Source organism: Amblyomma maculatum, chromosome 9 (assembly GCF_055883805.1).
Source record: "Amblyomma maculatum isolate TAMU_Amacu chromosome 9, ASM5588380v1, whole genome shotgun sequence".
Lineage (NCBI taxonomy): Eukaryota > Metazoa > Arthropoda > Arachnida > Ixodida > Ixodidae > Amblyomma > Amblyomma maculatum.
The window spans coordinates 14,087,389-14,108,729 of NC_139352.1; the positions used below are offsets into that span (position 1 = coordinate 14,087,389).

General features: G+C 45.9%; 1 protein-coding gene across 1 annotated transcript in view; it reads left to right on the forward strand.

The window, feature by feature from the left end:
* LOC146178377 (alpha-1,6-mannosyl-glycoprotein 2-beta-N-acetylglucosaminyltransferase-like) overlaps window positions 1-9,282 on the forward strand; it is a 30,367-nt gene extending 21,085 nt beyond the window's left edge. The window contains exons 9-11 of the mRNA XM_084579684.1: window positions 2,202-2,291; window positions 4,351-4,475; window positions 8,752-9,282. Coding sequence (XP_084435810.1) covers window positions 2,202-2,291; window positions 4,351-4,475; window positions 8,752-8,959 — 423 coding nt within the window. The 3' untranslated portion in view covers window positions 8,960-9,282. The remainder of the gene's footprint in view (window positions 1-2,201; window positions 2,292-4,350; window positions 4,476-8,751) is intronic.
* The last annotated feature ends 12,059 nt before the right edge of the window (window positions 9,283-21,341 follow it).

Sequence of the window (21,341 nt, forward strand, 5' to 3'; positions counted from 1 at the left end):
CACGCAGGCCCATTCGTAAGGCTCGTTTAAGTGTGAACTCATATTTCAGGAGGTATTTCATATAATATTGTCGTGCCTTGATAGAATCCCAAGGATGACCTAGAGATAAGACGGCTGAATGGTCAACTGGAACGAGTCTGGTGTTCAAGCTTCCTTCTCTTCCAGCCTTGCGCTCGTAGCCCCAGACGTCTTCTTCTATGCGGCATTTGCCCTCCTCCTCAGGAAGCATCGTCCAGATGAGAACAAAAGGAAGTAGGAGGTCAAGATAAGTCTGAGTGATACGGCTTCATTCGTAAAACATGGACGACTACGGCTTGTTGCTGGCTCCGCTTGGATGTCCATGCGTTACGTCGGTTAAACGTCGCAGAACAACATAGGGCCCGAAGTATCGCCGCAGTAGTTTTTCAAGGAGTCCACGGCGGCGAATAGGCGTCCACACCCACACTTTGTCGCCAGGTTCGCAAATTGCATGTCTGTGTCGAAGATTGTAGCATCGTGCATCATGTTGCTGCTGATTTTTGATCCACACACGCGCTAGTTGTCGACATTAGTCTGAGCGGTGAGCGAATTCCTCGGCGCCCTGGTCGACATCATCGGCGGCGGCATTCGGGAGCAACATTGCATTCAGCATAGTTGTCATGGGTCGCCCATGAAGGAGGCTGAATGGTGTCATGCGAGTGGTGCGAATGTGACGTAGGAAAGAATCTCGTCCTAATTTTTTTGGTCCACGTCGACGTACATGCAAATCATGTCTGCGATGGTCTTATTGAGCTATTCCGTCAATCAATTAGTTCAGTGTGATAGGCCATTGTTTTACGGTGACTGGTACCACTGAGGCGGAGAACGGTCTCCAAAAGTTCGACCGTAAATGCAGTTCCTCTGTCAGTTATAATGAGTATCGAAGTGCCACGCCTGGGGACAACGTTCTCAACGAATAACCGAGCTGCTTCGGCGGAGGTACCCCTGGGCAGGGCCTTTGTCTTCGCGTATCGGGTTAGATAATCGGAGGCGACAATTATTCATTTATTCCTGGCTGTAGGTGTCGGAAATGGTCCCAAGAGGTCCATGCCAGTTTGCTTGAAAGGTGTCGTTGGCACTTGAAAAGGGTGGAGTAGTCCGGCTGGTTTCCCAGGGGGTGATTTACGGCGCTGGCAGTCGACGCACGTTCGTACATAGTGTGCTCCACTGTCGCCGGCAGTCTCGGCCAGTAGTATCCGTGTTGTACAAATAATCGACTACAGGAGCCACTAACGTCGCACAACGCTAAATGCAGTTTGTGCAGGGCTCTCCTAAGGTTTTTTGATGCTAGTCTCACGCTCCTGAGATGACAATTTTGCACGCTTCTGTAGGAACTGCACGAACATGACTGTGCGAACAGACTTGGGCTAAAAGCGAGTCTGGCTGGTAAAGGATGTAATAAAACATTAAGCATCGCCACCAACCACTGGCGAGACATCGGCTGCCTGAAACCGCTGGGGCCGTTCGAAGGATTTCCGCCTTTGCTCGTCGTTCGTTTGATACGCATGAATTCGATGTTAAGATGAGCTTAGCCTCTTTGCAATTTCAATGGGGTATTTTATGCATGCAAAGAACGAGACGAGAAATTAGTGTAATATTTTATGTACTGCTCTACAGTATCTGGATGAACCTGGGTGCCCATATTACTCGGTATCGCCCTAATTACTCGGTTTTCTAAATGACGCTGACATTTCTCGGGTTTAGTTTGCTTGTTCCTTTTATATATCCATGATGACATTAAGTACTGACACTCGATTTCAGGGAACAGCGGTACAACTTTGAAATTTCTTAGTCGCATCATTAGTATCAGTGACCCCCATTAGGCTAAATACTGTGTTTGTGCTTACTGCCTGGTTTATTATGTTATTTTGGTGCATAACTTCATATTATTGTTCATGCATGCTTTTATGTTGTAAGAAAATGGTTAACTACAATATTTTTTTCCTCTAATGTTTTGCATTCTTGTGTAAATTATGGTTTATGTTCTTTATTATTTTTGTGAAATGTCCTTTTAATCTGTAACGCACTCTGTACCCTGAGGGTACAATAAATAAATGAACTTCCGGTGGCTTCGTTGAATCACTGGCGCACTGCCGAACATAGCCTCGAATCAAATCACGCGACGTTGTGATAACCAATCGGGAAATCAAATCGGTATACAGAAGATTGTTGCCCGTGTGCAGGTCGAAGTTCGCCCCTGGGCCAAGAGCACCAACAACATGGGCATCATCATGACCCGGGATGTGTGGAAGGCCATCCGGGGATGCTTCAGCGTCAGTGTTTAGTCTTTTCCGTCTTTTGTCGACTGTATACGTATAGCTTCCGATCCATACTCGTAATCATGCTACGCAGCGGCCAGATCATTTATCGTCAAATAAAAATTTCGCCAAAGAATGAAACGGGTGTCCATATAAACCATTATTTGAAGGAAATCTACAAATATATCGGTGCTGTGTATAAATTACCAAGCTATCGAAACTTGTCGTATACTGGAGAAACAAGGCTACATATGGGCATGACACGGACTGTTTTCTTAGACGTGCAAAATGGAAGACAGTTCATAATCGTACACGTCACTTGCTGAACATTTAGTGATGAAACCACAGGCATAAGCGTCATCATTCCGACTTTCCTCTGAATATAGCCACATGGAGGAAAAGTACTGCCTTCCGTGCGCTTGAGTAAGCTGTCACCGTCGATTTTACCTTGGAGTAAAGGTTCATTCTTTGGCGAATTTGATTTCAGTTTGCTGCCGGGGCCTTGATGTGTATTCGGTATTCCGAAGGCGGCCGTCCTGCCACTTAGTCTACGACTTTAGTCGTGCTAACCCATAAGATTCATTGCTATATGCTTCCCCCAACGACTTGTTTCGAAAAAGCTAGCTCGCAGCTGCCGCGTAAAACGCATTGGGCTTTGATAGGTGTATAAAACAGGCAAAGCCGATGCTGAATGTTGTACACTGATATACTGCACGAGAAGCTGCGTTCAGGTCAGGAAGCATGATATCTTTAGCACTTTTAAACTGTCGTAAGGCGCGAGGACTATAGAGTCATTTTGAAGCCACTTGTAGAGTATTTAACGCAGAAGCGAAACAAGATCTTCTAGCGGTTTAAGAGTCGGCGGGCCGTTTAAACAATTCATACTCCGGCTCTCGATCACGTCAGTAGTCTTCGTAGGGCGACATATTGAATTCTTGGCGCACATGAATGATCTGAACTATTTTACGGATTATTGCTTTTAAAGGGTAGGGGAGGGAAATACGTTACAGACACTGAAGAAGACCTGTTTGCTGTCCAGCGGTTTCCCAGCCACAACAGCGTTCATACAATTTCAATCCAGAGCAATATACTGCGAAAACTTTAAAGGAGCTCGAATCTTGTCCCAGCACATTAAAGGAACGGGATACAAGGCCAAACAGGTGAACACACTGATACAGCGCCTTATAAAAGACAACGGTAGAGAAAGAAAGCAAGTAAGTTATTGACAGGAATCACCATGGTGTGCTATAAAACATGCAATATCATTGACTACACTACGTATACAAGCGCTGGCGGAAAGTGAAGTTCTAGGCTCTTAGGCTATCAGCGTTGCACGGACGAAGTCGTCTTTAGAATCGAGTGGAATATGATGGGTTGGATAGCCATGTGTAGAGACAGTGCTCAAGATTTTAGATTCGGGTGTCTGCAACAGGCAGAAATATAGATAGTAGGCGGTAGTACCAAGTAGCGGTATGTGACAGTGGGAGGTATACGATACGTCAGCCTTGAGAACCATAATATTTGCGATGGAGCTGATTACTTGCCCCAAGAAAATATTTGTTATTGTGACAGCGACTATTTGTAAGAGCGAGTCGATGCTTTATTCCGAGACCAGCCTGCATGTCGGAATCGGAGTCCCATTATGCTACAGGCCTTATTATTTTTCCTCTAAACAGAGATTCCCACGCACAGACCGACGGGAATACCATCCAAATCGACATTGAGCGACAATGGGCGAGTCGATCATCGCAACAATTTCTGTACACAGTTCATAGACAGAAGAGGGCTGGGTACTTTGACCTTTCAACCATTTCGACCACGTATGGAGCATTGAAATTATCCCGACGGGTGGAGTGGGGCGTCCTTGAGAATGAGCTCTGTGTATGTCCTGTACATGGTTCTGGAATACATGGCCCGTGTGATCTTTGAATGCGAACTGTCGACCACTTGAAGGAGACGGTGTCTAGCGTCCTCACCCCTCCGCCCATACTAAGTTGGTTTTCTTTTCCTTTCGACTATACACTCCACTGGCGCAGGATCTTAAACTATGTGCGGTGTTGCTTGATGTTCTCAGGAGTTCTGCATACACGACGACTACAACTGGGACCTGACGCTGACAGCCGTGGCCAAGAAGTGCTTCCCTGCCGGCAGCCTCACCGTCAGCATGCGCGTCAGCAGAATCTTTCACATCGGAGAGTGGTGAGCTAGGCGGCCTCTCCTTTCGAAAGCACTTGCTGTGCGATACAACAGTGTTACCAACCCATGGCTCGCTTAATGGCGAAGTATAAACTCTTCAACGTACACTCACGGCATGTGGGCTAGTTTTGCTGTTGCTTGCTCATCGAGTTGAATCAGTGTATGCTTGAGCACGAGTAAGCGCAAATAAATAGCATAGTCTATTTATTACTCGAGGAAAATAAGCTTATGCGACACGTGACGCTGCGCTTGCGACTATCCTGAATCGAGAGCTGGCTACTGCGTCAAACATGCTAAGAAACTTCGAGACCAGCGTTCTTGAATCACTTTTATTTGTTAGGATCACTTTGGCATACTGCAGAACACACTTAAGACCACTCTAATGGGAATGGTCTATCCTTTCTATGCGTCGGAAAATCTTGCTTTCAAATTTTTGTACTGCGCAAAAAATGAATAGGGTGCATTTTTTACCATAAATAATATAAAACTGAAAGCATCCTAAGGATTATCTGCGGGTATATTTATTGTTATGATGCAAGCTTCAATATGCAAAAACATGCGTTCATAAACAATTTCCGTTGAAAAGCCTCTTTGACTAGTATTTCTAGTTATATCTTCAACTCCTGTTGAAAGTCCAGACAACATGCGCCGTTGGCTTCGCAAGTTGTTCCACCATTCAAAAATTTTTTTTTCGACAACACAGTGTTGGTGAAAAGGTTTCCACCTAATGAACCCACATTAAAAAAGAAAACAAAACCTCGTGTGCTGCGGATAATTCACGACATTGCAGAGGAGATCAGTACTTAATTACAGGGAATTCAGCGCAACAGAAACACCCACAAGAAAGGGGACCCCACGGCGGACACCACCAAGCGTCCGTGGTGTCCCCTTTCTTGTGTGTGTTTGCGTTGCGCCGAATTTCCTCTAATTATGTGTGACAACCAAAGGACGCTCAGTTGTGGATGTGTCGGGAAGCGACCGGAAAGTCCGATGTTGCAAGGAGATGTATCACATAGCAACATGGAATGTAAGATCTATGACGCAAGGTAAACTGGATATCGTCAAGCGAGAAATGGACAGATTGAACATTGATATCTTGAGTATCAGCGAGCTCAAGTGGACCGGAATGGGAGAATTTAACTCCGGCGACCATTATGTCTTTTATTGTGGGCACGAATCCAAGAGAAGGAATGGGGTCGCTCTCATAGTAAACAGAAGAATGGGCAAAGCAGTGCTAGGGTACAACCCCAAAAACGACCGAATGATTTCACTTCGGATCCAAGGTCACCCTTTCAACATAACAGTTATCCAAGTCTATGCACCGACCACTACTGCTGAAGAAGCTGACGTTGAGATATTTTATGCGGACCTACAATGCCTTTTAGACCGCACCCCATCATCAGACGTCGTTTTTCTCATAGGAGACTGGAATGCTAAGGTAGGGAGTGAAGAAATATCCGGAATTACAGGCAAGTTCGGTCTTGGTGAGCCAAATGAAGCTGGGCAGAGGCTAGTAGAGTTTTGTCAAGAAAACAACCTGACCATAGCGAATACTCATTTTCAACAGCACAAGAGGCGCCTATACACATGGACTTCGCCGGACGGTCTGTACAGGAATCAGATCGATTATATTATTTGCCGACAGAGATGGAGAAGCGCTATACAAGCAGTAAAAACAAGGCCTGGGGCCGATTGTGGCACCGATCATCAGCTTCTTGTTGCCAAGATTAAGCTTCGATTGAGGAAAACGCAGAAAACTAGAAGGCCTTTCAGGTATAATCTGGATCAAGTTCCATTAGAATATGCTGTGGAAGTGAGGAATCGATTTCAAGAATTAGATCTAGAAGACAAAGAGCCCGAAGAGATGTGGACTGATGTTCGTGATATAATACAAGAAGTTGCTACTAAGGTAGTTCCAAAGCAAAAGAAATGCAAGAAAGCAAAATGGTTATCTGAAGAGGCTTTGCAAATAGCTGAGGAAAGGAGGATGGCAAAAGTTATGGGGGAAAGAGAAAGATACAAGGTTCTCAATGCGGATTTTCAGAAAATAGCAAGGAGAGATAAGAATGCCTTCCTGAACATACAGTGCCAAGCAGTTGAGGACAACAGCCAATTAAGGAACACAAGAGCTCTGTATAAGACAATCAAAGATATCAAAGGAAGCTTCTGTGCTAAGATGGGCGTGATAAAGGACAAACGAGGCAAGGACCTCACTGAAGCCGCAGAGATAAAGAAGAGGTGGCAGGAATACACAGAAGAACTGTACAAGAAGGACCCGAATGCGCAAATCCAACATAAGACGGTTGTGATCACTGATCTCGAGCCGGGCATCCTGAAGAGTGAGGTTGAATGGGCCTTAGCCAGCCTTGCTAAGAACAAAGCTAGCGGAATTGATAGCATTCCAGCTGAGTTGCTCCAAAACCTCAACCATGACGCTGTTAACATTCTGCATACATTATGTCAGAAGATTTGGACAACCCTGCAGTGGCCACAGGATTGGAGGAGGTCAGTTTACATCCCCATTCCAAAGAAAGGCAGTGCCAAAGATTGTTCCAACTACCGCACGATCGCGCTTATTTCGCATGCTAGCAAGGTGATGTTGAAAATCCTCCAAGGTAGGCTGCAGCAGTATGTGGATCGGGAGCTTCCGGACGTGCAAGCTGGGTTTCGCAAGGGCAGAGGAACTAGAGACCAAGTTGCCAACCTTCGCTGGATCATGGAAAAAGCAAGAGAGTTCCAGAAACCCATCTACTTCTGCTTTATTGACTATGCGAAAGCGTTTGACTGCGTAGATCACAGCAGATTGTGGCAAGCTCTCCAAGAGATGGAAGTTCCAATTCACCTCATCTGTCTCTTCAGGAACCTGTATGAAGGGCAAGAGGCCACAGTCAGAACTGGGCATGGTCTTACTGATTGGTTTCCGATTGAGAAAGGCGTGAGGCAAGGCTGCATACTGTCGCCCTGCCTATTTAACCTATATGCAGAGTGCATCATGAGGAAGGCCGGTCTGGACGAGTCTTCAGCTGGAGTGAAGATTGCTGGATAACGTATCAACAACCTTAGATATGCGGATGATATCACTTTAATGGCAGAAAGTGAAGCGGAACACAAGAGACTTCTGATGCGCGTACAAGAAGAGAGTGAGAAGTTTGGGCTTAAACTGAACATTAAAAAGAGAAAGATCATGGCGTCTTGCCCTATCAAGTCCTGGAGCATCAAGGGACAAGAAGTGGAAGCTGTGACAGATTTTCTCTTCTTGGGCTCCAAGATTACCTCGGAAGGAGACTGCAGCCATGAAATTAGGAGACGCCTGCTTCTGGGAAAGAGAGCAATGGTTAGCCTTGACCGCCTAGTAAAGAGCAGAGACATTAGTCTGCCAACCAAGATCCGTATAACTCGTGCTATGGTCTTTCCAGTTGTGATGTATGGATGCGAGAGTTGGACTGTGAAAAAGGCTGACCGCCGAAGAATTGACGCGTTTGAATTGTGGTGCTGGCGAAGACTCTTGAGAGTTCCTTGGACTGCCAGAAGATCAAATCAGTCTTATATTGTCGACCATAAACCCTGAATGCTCATTGGAGGGTCAAATTCTAAAGTTAAAGCTCAGCTACTTTGGTCATCTGATGAGAAGAGAGGAGTCGCTGGAGAAAGATTTGATGTTGGGAAAGGTTGAGGGTCGCCGAAGAAGGGGTAGGCAGCGAACGCGATGGTTAGATGGCATCCTCGAGGCACTGCAGATGAAGTTATGTGATGTTAGGAAGATAGTGAGAGACCGGAAAGCGTGGCGTGACATGGTCAATAGGGTCACGAAGAGTCGGACACGACTGAACGACTGAACTGAACTGACCAACTAGCTCAGCAGTTAACTCTCTTAAGTTCAGTACTTGATCCTGAAGACCTGAGTAGTGTACCCCCCCCCCCCCCTTTCCCCCACTCACGCCGCTCTTAGGCAGAATTTCTAAATTGCGAAGTCCTGTGTCACTCGAAACGAGAATTCCTGATTTTCGAACTCGTGAGCAACCCTGCACGTATTGATTTACGCCACTTTGTCTTCGTGAAAAGTGCTGCATCTGGATTTACTTGCAAGTAAATCTCCACAAAGAAAATGTACTGTGTTATAGTGCACCTATGTCTTCGCTGAACAGCTGTTTTCAATGCTCGAGCGTGTATTTTCGGCGGCTTGGCAGGCTTGAATATATGGAGAGTGGAAATGATGACGGTCGTTTCCGATCGTTTCGGTAGAATACTCTCTCAAATCCTATCTCAATTTCTATCGCAGTGGCGTACACCGGCGTCGCAAAGAGTGCCGGGAAATGCTGCTGCGCAAGGCTCGGCAGGTGATCCCCAAGGACGGCTTCGGTTCCGAGAAGATCAGCGCACTGCGCATGATTAAACCGCGCGTTGTCAACTTGCCCAAGGTCAGCGGCGGATGGGCGGACGTGCGCGACCACCGGCTGTGCGTCAAAATGACGCTCTGGGGCACCTAGGCAGTTTGTGCGCCGAAGACGTTCGTGTTCTTACGGAAGAAAAGGACATACACGGCTCCCTGTGATAGTTTTCATATCGCTTTATAAGTTTTGACAAATTATATGGTTTACAAGTCAGCAGCGACAGTTTAAAGGTCATTATTGTTCCAGGAGTTTTTTTGTTGTTTGTTTCAAGACATCTCAGATGTATTAGTTAAATGTGGAGCACCGTGTTGTGCGAAGGTTTGATTTCGTTTTATGCCATTTCAAAATGAAGCAGGTTGACCAGTTAGCAGGAACAGCTGACGCGCCGTTTTCTTGTTTTTTTGAGATGTTGCTCAAAAAATCTGTTACAAGCTCTTCTTGAAGTCTACGCGTTTTGTTTGTTACCATGGTTACCGTTGCCGCCTTACGGCAACGGTAACCATCTGTTACTAACTCTTCTTGAAGTCTACGCGTTTTGTTTGTTACCATGGTTACCGTTGCCGCCTTACGGCACTGGTAACCAGATTCTGCCTTTTAGCGTGCTTGACGCGAAAATAAATGTTAATTACTGCGTGACGAGCACTACGATGACGTAAAGGTGGCTTTATGCTATTCAATGGTTGTTATATTATTAATGCCCTTCCAGCTATTATTTTGCTTTATTAGACGTCCAATGATTTGTATGTGTAAACAGCTGATTTTCTTAGCGGCTGCGAGCTTCTCGTTAAAGCTTTTATTAAGCAATGATATTAATCGGATTGGCTCTTATTTGGTTCTCATATGATACGATAAATTTCACGTTGAGCAAAAAGCGAGGCTTCGTGCTGTGATTCGGCAAACTTTGAATTTGTACGAGAAGCTCTCAGGTTTCTCTGTAGTACTAAATTTACAACGCTGGGAATGGTAGTTTTGCTTGCATGCCTTGAAGCCAGGCATTTTCCCGCCAGTGGCATGAACTGAAAATGCGGTCTTGCTTTGAGAACTTTCTTTGACACAGGGCGTCCAGAGCATATATGCAGAAAATTCCGCACTGATCTCTCTCACTGGAGAGCAGTATTGTACGCCACGCTGAAAATGTAACCGCAAGCCACAAACTGACGGCCGCTTGCCCATTTCACTAAGAAAACCCAGCAGCTCTTCTTGCGACAATATAGTCTCTCTCTCTCTCTCTCTCTCTCTCTCTCTCTCTCTCTCTCTCTCTCTCTCTCTCTCTCTCTCTCTCTCTCTCTATGCGCAGTGAAGCTTTACGAACAGAGAAGTACGCTAAGAATAGCAAGGTCAAGGCAAACCGTACCTGCTCGTCAGCATCGTCACAAAAGGCATTTTACCCATCTTGCGCCATAGAGATACACTGTTATACCGGGGGGTGGAGAGAAAGAGAGTCACCATCAGTCTGACTATACCCACTGCAGGGCGAAGGCTTCTCCCATATTTCTCTAATTAACCGGGTTCTGTGCTAACTGCATCCACTCGATCTTTGCGAACTTCTTAACCTTATCCGCTCACCTAATTTTCTGCCGCCCCCTGCTACGATTTCCTTCCCTTGGAATCCAGTTTGTTACCCTCAGCGACCATCGGTCATTCTCTCTTCGCACTACATGTTCTGCCCATGCCCATTTTTTCTTCTTGATTTCCACTAGAACGTCAGTAACTTCAGTTATTTTATCTGACCCACTCTGCACGCTTCCTATCTCTTAATGTTACCCCTACCATTTTTCGTTCCATAGCCCTCTGGGTTGTCCTCACCTTAAGTAGGACCCTCTTGGTTAGCCGCCACGTTTCAGCTTCATAGGTGAGTACAGGTAGGGTGCAACTGTTGTATACTTTCCTCTTGAGCGATACCGGTAAGCTGCTAGGTCACAATCTGCCAGTGCTTGCCAAATGCGCTCCATCCCAATCTTCTTATTTCCTTTTCATGAGAGAGAGAGAGTAGAACTTTTTATTTACACCAATAGATAAACGAGCTCGGCCCGCCGTCACTTGGGACGTATGGCGGGGGGCCTCGCCTCAGACACAGGCTGGCAGATGTTATTGGCCGGCGGCGTCCCAGGACAGCTAGACGGCAGGTAGCTGGTGCCCAAGGCTAAAGAAAATAATAACCTGTCATTCACGATCATAGGATTCCTCTTTACGTTCCCCGTGCTGGGGTGGCGCAGTGGTTACGGCGCTCAACTACTGTTCTTAAGGATGCGGGTTCGAATCCCGGTCACGGCGGCCGCTTTTCTATGGAGGCGAAAAGCAAGGCACCCGTGTGCTGTGTGATGAGTGCACGTTAAAGAACCCCAGGTGGTCGGAATTTCCGGAATCCTCCATTACGGCGTCCTTCATAGCCCAAGTCATTTTGGGACGTTAAACCCCACAAACCAAACCATCTATGTTCCCGTTCTTCTTTGTTTAAGTTCAAGTTCCGCTTGTCTTTTTGCCATCTCCCTCTCTTTAACCATCTCAAGGCATTCCGAAAGCTTGTCATCTTCAGCTTCCTACGCAAGAATAACATTTAGAAGTTCTGGTTTTTCTAAGTATGTCTGTTCATTCTTCATTCCCACGACTCATCGGTCCGAGTACATACTCTAACACCATTGGGAAAAATCACACGTGCACGAAATCGAAAAGTGATAACGAAACGTACCATCTTTGCCAAAAGTAACCAGGCTGCATGTTCCGATTCTCAGTCGAGTAGCAGAGCATTCGTACCACTTCTGAAGCATCTTTGCAAAGTAAAGGCGAGCTCCTGTCCTCACTTCTTAACAAGTTGTGATCTCCTGGGAATCCAAGTTGGCTTTAGAAGACAAGAGAAAAGCAAACCATGCAGCCTGGTTACTTTTGGCAAAGACCGTACATGCACTTATCACAACGTAAGAATAGACGGAACAATAAAACACCAGCGCATCAGTCTTACGAACTGCGATTTTTAGTTCCCAGCTTCACTGCATGTAGACTACGCATGCATTCGTGTCAAGGAAGGAACAGCGAAGACACCAATATGGGACATCGTCCTTGACCGCGTCTGAAGGAGCAAATATTTGGGGTTCGGTGGCGACTAAAAGCCCACTCAAATTTGGGAATCACGAAGGGCGTGAAGCTGACCTGCGACCAGGGAGACTCTTAGCTCGACCGATGTCCGCACTTGTAAGGGCGACGTTTTCCCGAATCGGTCTCATTCAAAACTGGATTCGTCAATCTTCACTGCTGTCCAAAAGCCAGAAACTTCCTTCCCTGCAGTTGTTCCGCTGATTGAATACCTGTTTACAACCAGCAGTCACAAAGGCAGTATATGTAGCAAGATGGCCCACGACTGTTATTTTTCCATCAACGCGGCCATTAGAGGCAGGTACCTTAAAATCAAAACGGTTGCACGTCTGAGAGTTGCAACTGTGAATGGCTTTCCTAAATAGGTATACGCACAGCCTCGCCTTTATTTTGTCTCTGCGTCCGTGAAAAAGCGGATGCGGAATTGATGGAATTTTGCTTAAACTACGGAACACCAAAAACAATTGCAGTGACTTAGCTTTGGTTAAGTCTGCGTCAGCAATGGCCGCATGGCTACGCTTGTGTGTTCGCTTGTGGCGTAGCTTGTGTGGTTCGATAATTTGGCTATAGAGTAACACATGACACACAATGGTTGCGACTGTTCCTCCGGCGATTCTTCAGCGCGCTGCCTTCGCTTGGCGGCATTGCGGCGTTCCTGAGCAGTCATGTGTTCATCAGTGGCCGACGAGGTGGAAGCACTCGGAGAGCTAGAACGCAGTCGCCGAGCTTCATCTTATGCACGACGCTTAGCACGACGTTCTTCTCTTGTGTCTCTTGTCTCTTGTGCACTGTACACTGTCTCTTGTGCACGTTGTCGCTTCCTTGCCGCGGCTTGTCGCTGACACCTCTCTTTAGCAGTCTGCATAGCAAAGCAAACACAGCGAGGCCGAAGCAGTGGCGAACCATCTGTTCGGCGCGGCAGCGGCGCGGCAGCAGCGCGCGGCGCGCCGACTGTGCCGCCATCTGGCGGAGCCGAAGCGGTTGCTGTTCAAGGTCAAACACGGCGTCCGCCGGGGATACGCGACGGCTCGAAACCTGGCCCAGTCACCTAACAGCCAACATAAAACAGTCACGTAAGTCTGAGGGTGTCGCACGTTTTAAGAACGAGTTATATAGTAAGACGCCCTTGGAGCAGGTAGTGTATGTGGACGCCACGGTTGGCAACGACGGACGAGTGGTAGTCGCGGCAGCATGGCTGCGGAAATCCTAGCTACCTCCAAAGACGTGCTCTGCTGCAGTGGCGGAGGAGGTTGCGGTAGGATTGGCTAGTGCCGGCACGGAAGCAAATTTCATCATAAGTAACATTAAAACTACCATCCAAAATGTTTGTACTGGAATAACGCCGCGGTGGCGAAAATTCTGGACCAGCGACAGATTGCGTGGAAGATTACGTTGATCTGGGCACCACCGCATGCCGCCGTCCAACGAGGCGGCTCACGAGCTAGTTCGAGGTCTATGCTACCGGGCTGATGACCCCTTCGGGAAAGTGAGCGTTGGATGATGGGGAAGTCATTCAACATTACATATTGTAACATATCTGGTACCCCCGCCAGACACGTAGTTAAGAAATACGGAGGCAGTCGTGTGGAACATACACGTACCCGCCCCCTATCCTAGCGAACCATATGTTCCCGTCATAGGTGGCGCCTTATTGCGGGCTGAAATAAAAGAAGAATAAAGTTGCAAGGTCAGATGAGTTTACCCACTGCAGGTTGAGAGGATCCCTCGACCATACAATCTGAGAATGGCCACATTGTCCTGGCAGGGCGCAAACTAACGATTCTAAAGAATCCTGCTACGTAGTTCGGACTCTCTGCCTCGTCCGACTGGCCCGCCTGGACACAAGACCTCAGCATCTAAAGCATTGCCTCCCCGGGCCAGTGTCGAAGGAGAGGAGGGTTACCATTTCGGTTGGACAATAAAAGTTATTTCCCCCTCTTCCTCCTCCTCGACACTCATAGGTGGCGCCTTATTGCGGGCTGAAACAAAAGAAGAATAAAGTTGGACTGCGCGTGTTGTATGCGCGCACACGAAGCTAGCAGCCCCGTTCTTAAGCTTTCCTTGTTCTTAGCTTCGCTGTTCTGGAGCACCGCTGCGGTCCCCACCAACTCACTCCGATCGGAATACTCTGCAAGCCAACCAGAAAAGCATTCAAGGGAACACTGGACTAAAATGCGAGGTCTGTCATTGTTATTTACTTAGGTTTCGTGAGATAGCTTTAAATGGTATCTTATCACCAGAAAGTTTCTTTTTTAACCGGGCATCGGCATAGAGTATTTGTGAAATAATACAGCCACAAAATTAAGGGATTAATTATCATATGAGCGGTAAGGTACATTTACGAGAAAGAGTATTCGTAAGATTAGTCGCAGGTGGGAGCCAATTAATAACGCAGTCGTGTCAACCCCCCCCTCCCCCCCCGCCCCCCTCCTTCCTCTAAATATTTTGAGTTGTTTGGACGAAAAGCCGACGGCGTCGTAGTAGTACTTGTCGGTACCGCGTGTCGGTAATAATCGGGGACCACGTAAAAAATCGTACAATGGTAATTCGTCGTTCTAGTGACTGATTGGTGTGTGACATGCGATGACGTTTTAATGAAATAACTGTAATTGATTGAAAATTTGATGACATAAAGAAATGAAAAAAAAAATAGATAAGAAATTGTAAAATTCAGATCAAAGGTATTAAAACGCTGAGAATAGAATAAAAAGACGCTGCTTGATGATGCTAATTAAGAAAATATAGTGCGTTTCATTGATCAATTGTCAATTGAAAAAATATGGGAAATAAGGGGAAACGGGTTAAAAAGTGTCAAAATGCTCAGAATGAAAAACCAATGTTTGTCAATGAGTATAAAAATTTGCTTTAAAAATAAAAAATAAAAAGCGTGAAAACGTTATGGCGTCACGCCATTAACGGCAATGCTAAAGTGTTCGCCTAACTTTCTGACAATACAATTAACGTATTTCAGTTGGCATCAGCCAGCATGTGGTATTCACCTCAGGTTATTTTCCTTGCTTTAAAATACTTTCTGAACTTGGTACCACATTTCGGTCAGGCCACCGCAGGGTCAAGCCTGCAGAGCGTTCGTTGCACACAAATATGGGGAGACATGAAATACATGCTCGCATATCGTATTTTGACCGAGCGAAGGCTGTGCAATTGACCTGGGGCAACGATACAGCCTCCTTCATCTTGAGATACGGAATTTGTGGCGGGCTGTCTTTCTAGGCATAGACCGTCTGGAGACTACGTGACCCACTTTACAGCGCACAGACCTTTCTTGTCAGGTGTACGATAATGCAGGACCAAGAAAAAAAACTAACTGGGCAGGCGCGGCAATGATCCAGCTTGTCGATACTGAAAATAGCGCAAGAGGTTTGCGATGTAAAGGAATTCCGACCGCTATTACCCTGTGTAGGGCAACTGAATGCTAGATGGAGTGTGAAATGATTAACACAGTTATTACGCCACGCATGATCACCACTGCCCAAGGAGGATCATAAACATCTTTAGCAGCGTATGAATGACTGGGTAGCATCTTGGTTGATGGGAAATAGACTATGCATTAAATAAGTGGCCTCACTAGGGTCCCCTGCGCCCTGTGCACCCGGTGCAACAACACGATGGCGCTGCTGTAGCCGGTTGGGCCAACTAGGGGTTGTACGTAGGCTTAGCGCCACTGGCAAACAAGTCACAAAATATCTGAAAGCAGTTTCCTGATCTCACAGTGCGCCTATGATGCCGCCCCTTCGTAAAGAGTTAGCATCGTAGTACATCCTATAGATTAAATTTTGAAGACACAATACGTCTTTTCTAAAGGCGTTGTACATTAAAGTACCACGAAACGTGCGTTTGGGGGGCACGAGGCAGAATCACGACCCACATAACAGATGTAAGCAAAACGTTCGGAAATATTTTTCACATTTCACAGGTTATCCACGGAGGCAAAGTCAATCTGCAAAGATGGAGGCAAAGACAATCTGGGCAAAGCGGGCCCTTCTTCCACACGACCATTGACACTGTTAAAGATTCTTTTAATGATTGTTTTTATTATTTTTTCACTTTTTATGGCTTTTGGCTTGCTGGACGCTCCGACTAGTGAGCGATGTAATGCTCGGGTCTACAGCTGCGTCATGACATGAATTAGAACTCACCCAAATTAAAAGAAACGTTGGCTGATGTTGAGAGCGCAAAAGGTTGAAAACGACATCATGAAAGCCAGAAGGGGAGCACTTTTCTTACTTCAAAAGAGTTATGTGTTGACTGAGGATGAATTTCTTTTTTCCGGTATTTGGAACGTAGACTTTTTGCCCGAGGATAACAAGTTCACGAAACTAAACTTAACGAGGCCGAAAACCCACAGAAAAATGACGGCTGGCCAAAAAGCAGCTGCGACAAAAGGAAAAGTAAAGCCGAACAGAACAAGAACATCAAGGGCAGCTTGCGACTGAACGTCCGACGTTTCTTCCTCTCACCCAGACAAACGCATTGTTAGTTTCTGGAGCAAGTTCTTGTTAACGAGCCAAAACGGGCGCCACCTACGGCAGAGCAACGACATCGCATCGTAAAGGACGAGCTCCCCTTTCAAACGAGGCATCGCGAAACTTGCATGTAAATGCAATGATGCCCACGAGCAAAAAGATCATTGTAAATGCTATCTTGTGTTGTGTGTATTGTGTCGAAGACGGACAACAAAGAAAAAATTCGAGGACACTTTGCCGACTAAAGTGATGAAAGGCGAAAGACTGAGCGCTGCATTCTGTTACGCGACTGTTGCGCATGTAGCAATGAATGCTGCTACGATCAAAGCGAGCGACTTCTCTTTCACATTCTGCGAGTGCATTTATGCGCTTGTATCTTCGCAGTTGTTCATTTTACCGGGTGCGCAAAAGTAATCAGTAATAATTAATTACGCAACTAGCGGCAGTTAGCAATTGCTGATTACATATTTAGTCATTCGTTACTACTTATTTTGATATTAATTAATTAATAATTGATTAGTAATTGCTCATTGATTGGAATATGGCCATATAAGGCACTCATTCGCGCATACTGTGGTGGTGCTCTGTGATTGGTCAAGACCTCCATGGCGTCATTCCGCCTCGACCAATCAGAGCCGGTGCAAAAGCGTGACACTTTTTGCTGACGAAAACGATGAGGCAATAAAGGCTTTCGCCTTGAAAATTAAACGCAGTGCCTTCACTTTCACGTCTGATGCAGAGGTCAAATGAGAGCACCAAGCACCTGACTCATAATTCCCGGCGCTCCTTTCACACTTTAGATGCCGCCAAAACAAAAGAAGCTCCACAAGCTGCCGCGCAATTTCAAAAAAGAAAAAAGAAAAGGATGGCTCCTAAGAGAAGAACAACAACAACAACGCTCGGTCACCGGCAGGTAATGCTTTCGCTCCGCATTCGGTTCAGCAGCATTGAACCCTTCTCATTTAATAAGTGGGCTGGTAGCTTACGCTCTTGCGTCATAATATTAAAAGTGTCCCCAATAATGTAGCACCTTACACTGATAGGGCGTGATAGGGGATTAATGTAGCAGGTAAAAGAAGCCTCCGCAGTTGTTATCGCAATTCAACTAGGGTTAACCACAGTTAAACCACAACTATTTTTTATTTACAGTTAGTCATGCGAAACACCTTGTAAACAGATGCTCTCTAGAAGCACTCACTGGTGGGCCGGAACATAGGGGCTATCGAAAAAGCGAGGAATGAAAACTGCATGGGTAACGTTATATGACTCATAATAACACGAGGTGGACGGGGAAAGAAATACTTATGTCTTATCGTAAACCCAAAGAATACGTGGATATGAACAGGTAATGTAACGAGGAAAATAGAGAACGGATGGCCCCTCTGTGGTAGCGGAATGGATTTACAGATAAGGCAAGCGTCGAAGGAAGCGCCACAAAGTCAGGTGGGCAGGTATGCTTGTCAAGTTTCTGAGCATATGGTTACCACACTTGACACAGGACAGCGTTACCTGTGGGAATATGGGAGTAGACTTCGTACTGCTGATGCTGAAGGTCAAATTGTTGGTGTCCTCAAGGGTAACCGGATCAGAGACTCCGACAACGCTCAAGATCCGTGCGTGTACACTGGTGTTGTCGTGACATCTCTTTGTTGAGAGTCATAGTGGAGTGAGCGTTCAAAGAGGGACACTATGCTGAACATAAGCCTCATGTATAGATAATCCTTGGTGGCACTGATAATAGTCCGCCAAAGGCTATTCTCCCTTTTACGTTAGACAGAGTTGGGGAATTGTGCAGTCGGGCACAGTGGCGTCACAATATAACAAAAAATTTACGGTAGCAAGAGTATAATATTTACCGTCCACGAATTTCCAGCTGAATCAAAAGCTTGCTATCTTTTATTAGCCATTCCTCACGTTTATGCCTTCACCATTATTTCTGCTTCCGCGCCGTCAAATCTAAGTGCTTTATCTCCGCACTGGTTTCCTCATATTGCTAAGCCTTCTCCAATTTTATTGTTTCCTGCCCCGAAGGTCTCTCAAATGAGGATAGTTAGGGACAAACTCCAAGCAGCCGCTTAGTAACGGTATAGCCTCACGTTTCCTCTAATTGAGATTACGATACCGGGCCGACTTGAACTGCGGCACCCTGAACTGCTTTGCGGCACCTTAATGTTAGTGGCATACAAAGCATAGAAGCACAGGAGAGGCTCGTTGTTATGCAACTCAGAAACGACTGTGAACGCGGACAGCTGTGTCTAAAACCCAGACTTCGTTCTTTTCTCACGTCATGTGAGCGTAGGTGGCCGTGAGGGAACGGATCCAAGGCGCCAAAGGGAGTGAGTGAATCGCTCTACTCCGCTGCACAGCTTCCCGCAGTGCGAGAAAGAGAGCTTCATCTCACTGCCAAAAAGCGATCAGCGGCGTTCATTTCAGAAAGGTCCGCTTCAGTGCCACGGTGGTCGCAAGAAGCCGTGAGATAGATAGATAGATGGATTTATTGAAAAGAAAAGGCAGAGAGGTTGGCCGGAATAATTCAAATCTGGCCTGCTACTCTGCACTGGGAAAGGGGAAGGAGGGAAGAAAGAAGATCGTGATGGGTGACGATGTGGGATAAGGCATGGGAGAAGCTGTGAGAGATACAACGTAGTGTGTACGCCCGTCTTCAGTGTTGTGTACCGTCCTTTAGACGGAACGGCGTGAATGGCGGAGAGAGAGAGATAGCAAAACAAAATTATTTTTCGCTTCGGAGCCTTTAAGTTTAGGTGGGCGACATTTACGTCCTTAGCATTTTTCTCTCGCTAACCTTGTTAAATACCCATTGCATCTCCCGTGTTGCCGGGTGTAAAATGTGCATCTTTCATAATTGCTTTCTAGACTGCACGGACTCCTAATACAGTTGGGGAAAAAAAATGAAACAGTTTTTATCAGCACATTACCACAGCAAGGTCAGAATTTGTCAGCTGGCACAAGTGCGGGAGGCCAGATGAATAATATATTGACGCGAAAGCTATCTAGGTGCGAATACATCTCAAGGCTTCAGCGGTCGTAATGCAGCATTTGCGGCAGTGCGACTGATAACGAGAAGTTAACGTTACAAGAGTTGCTACACGCGTCGACATATTTGCAACAGGTTGTGTTGTCCTGACATTGCATATATGTTCGTGTAATACCCGCACTTCTTTTTTTTTTTTTTTTTTTTTTTTTTTTTGCAATTTTGCTCGGTTCCGGGCATACGCACGTCGAGCAGCTGCAGCATACTCAATTGTGTGTCTAGTTCTGAGGAGAGTATGAACGAAGGTGGCTCCACCCAGTAGCACATTAAGGGGCTTGGTCGAAACAGTTTTACTTCTCTTTGTTTCCCCCAAATTCTGCGCTCCAGTGTGTGCCATACGATGCGGGTATTACATGCGTAAATACGGTTTTCAATAACCTTCAAGATTGTATAAAATTAATTATGCTCAGCAGAATCAGGCGAAATTCGTAATTCGTACTCTATTCACACTATCAATCAGGCGACAGAAAAGTGCCTGAAGTATAAGCAACACCTATTCATGTGTAATATGTGAAAGTACTGGACGATATTTACAATGGCTGCATAGGAACCATTGTACTCCATTAAGAAAGTCATAACATCACCATAACTGAGGGTGTCAGGCAATCATACCAAGATTTCTCGAGTACTATCACAGCTTGCTTCGAGGACTCCACAGATCTGAATTGGAAAAAGTTGGGGATAAGGTTCGACCGAAAATATTTCAGTAATCTGGCGACGAATTGCAAAATATGATTTATGATATAGACAGGCAAAGCAGAGCGGCAAGTCTAAAGATTAATATGTGGAAGACTTAAGTATTATGTTCAGCAGCCTCGGAAAGGAACAGGCACTGGAAATGGTCGGCCAATATACATGTCTATACTTCGGACAGGCAGTAGCCGCAGATACGGTTCACAAAAGGGAAATAAATAGAAGAATCAGATTGGGGTGGAGCGATTTTGGTAAGTATATTAGGTCATGACTGGGAGCTTTCCAATACCCCTAAAGAGGAAAGCATGTAACAGCAATATCTTACCTGCACTCACATATGGGACTGAAACGTGCAGGCTAACGAATACGGTAGCATTTTAAATTGAGGACGCCGCAAATAGCTATAGAACGAATCTGGCAGGTGGAACGTAAGATACAGGAAGCGTGCAGACTGAGCCAGAGAAAAAAGGATAGTTACTGACGTCTATGGTCAAAATCAAGAAGAAATTAGGGCACTTAATGCAAATGCTTGGATGACCGATGTTCGCTATGGGCGAAAAACTGGATTCCAAGACAAGCATAAGGGGCAGCAGAAAGTTAAGTGGGCGAATGAGACCAAGAACTTTGCAGGGATGGTATGATACAGCTGGCACGGGACATGATTAACAGGGAGATATAGGGGAGGCGCTAGTCCTGCAGTGGGTACAGTCACGCTGATAATGACGAATTATGATGAAAAAGACTTTTTCTTACTCAATTGCTCTAGTTTTTGCACGTTTGGGCAAAAAGAACTACTTGTGACAAAATCGTGTGAAAGGTTTAGTTAACTCATCCAAAAAACAGCGCGAACAAGAAACAACAGGAACAAGCGCTTGTTCCTGTTGTTTCTTCCTGTCGTCCCCGTTTGTTCGCGCTGTTTTTTGGATGATGTATCACCAACTCGCCCGCTTAACTATCCAGTTTAGTTAACGTTTGAAACCCCTAGACACAACAGACTTAAGGGGCCCCTGAAACGGTGCTTGCGGTAATATTAGTAGTCCAATAAACCCACAGAGGCGGTCTTTGTGACTATGCGAGTCAAGTGTACAAGCTTTGCATGGAACCTATAATTTACAAACAATATTTAAAAAGCCCTCTCGGTAGCCACTTGCCACTAATT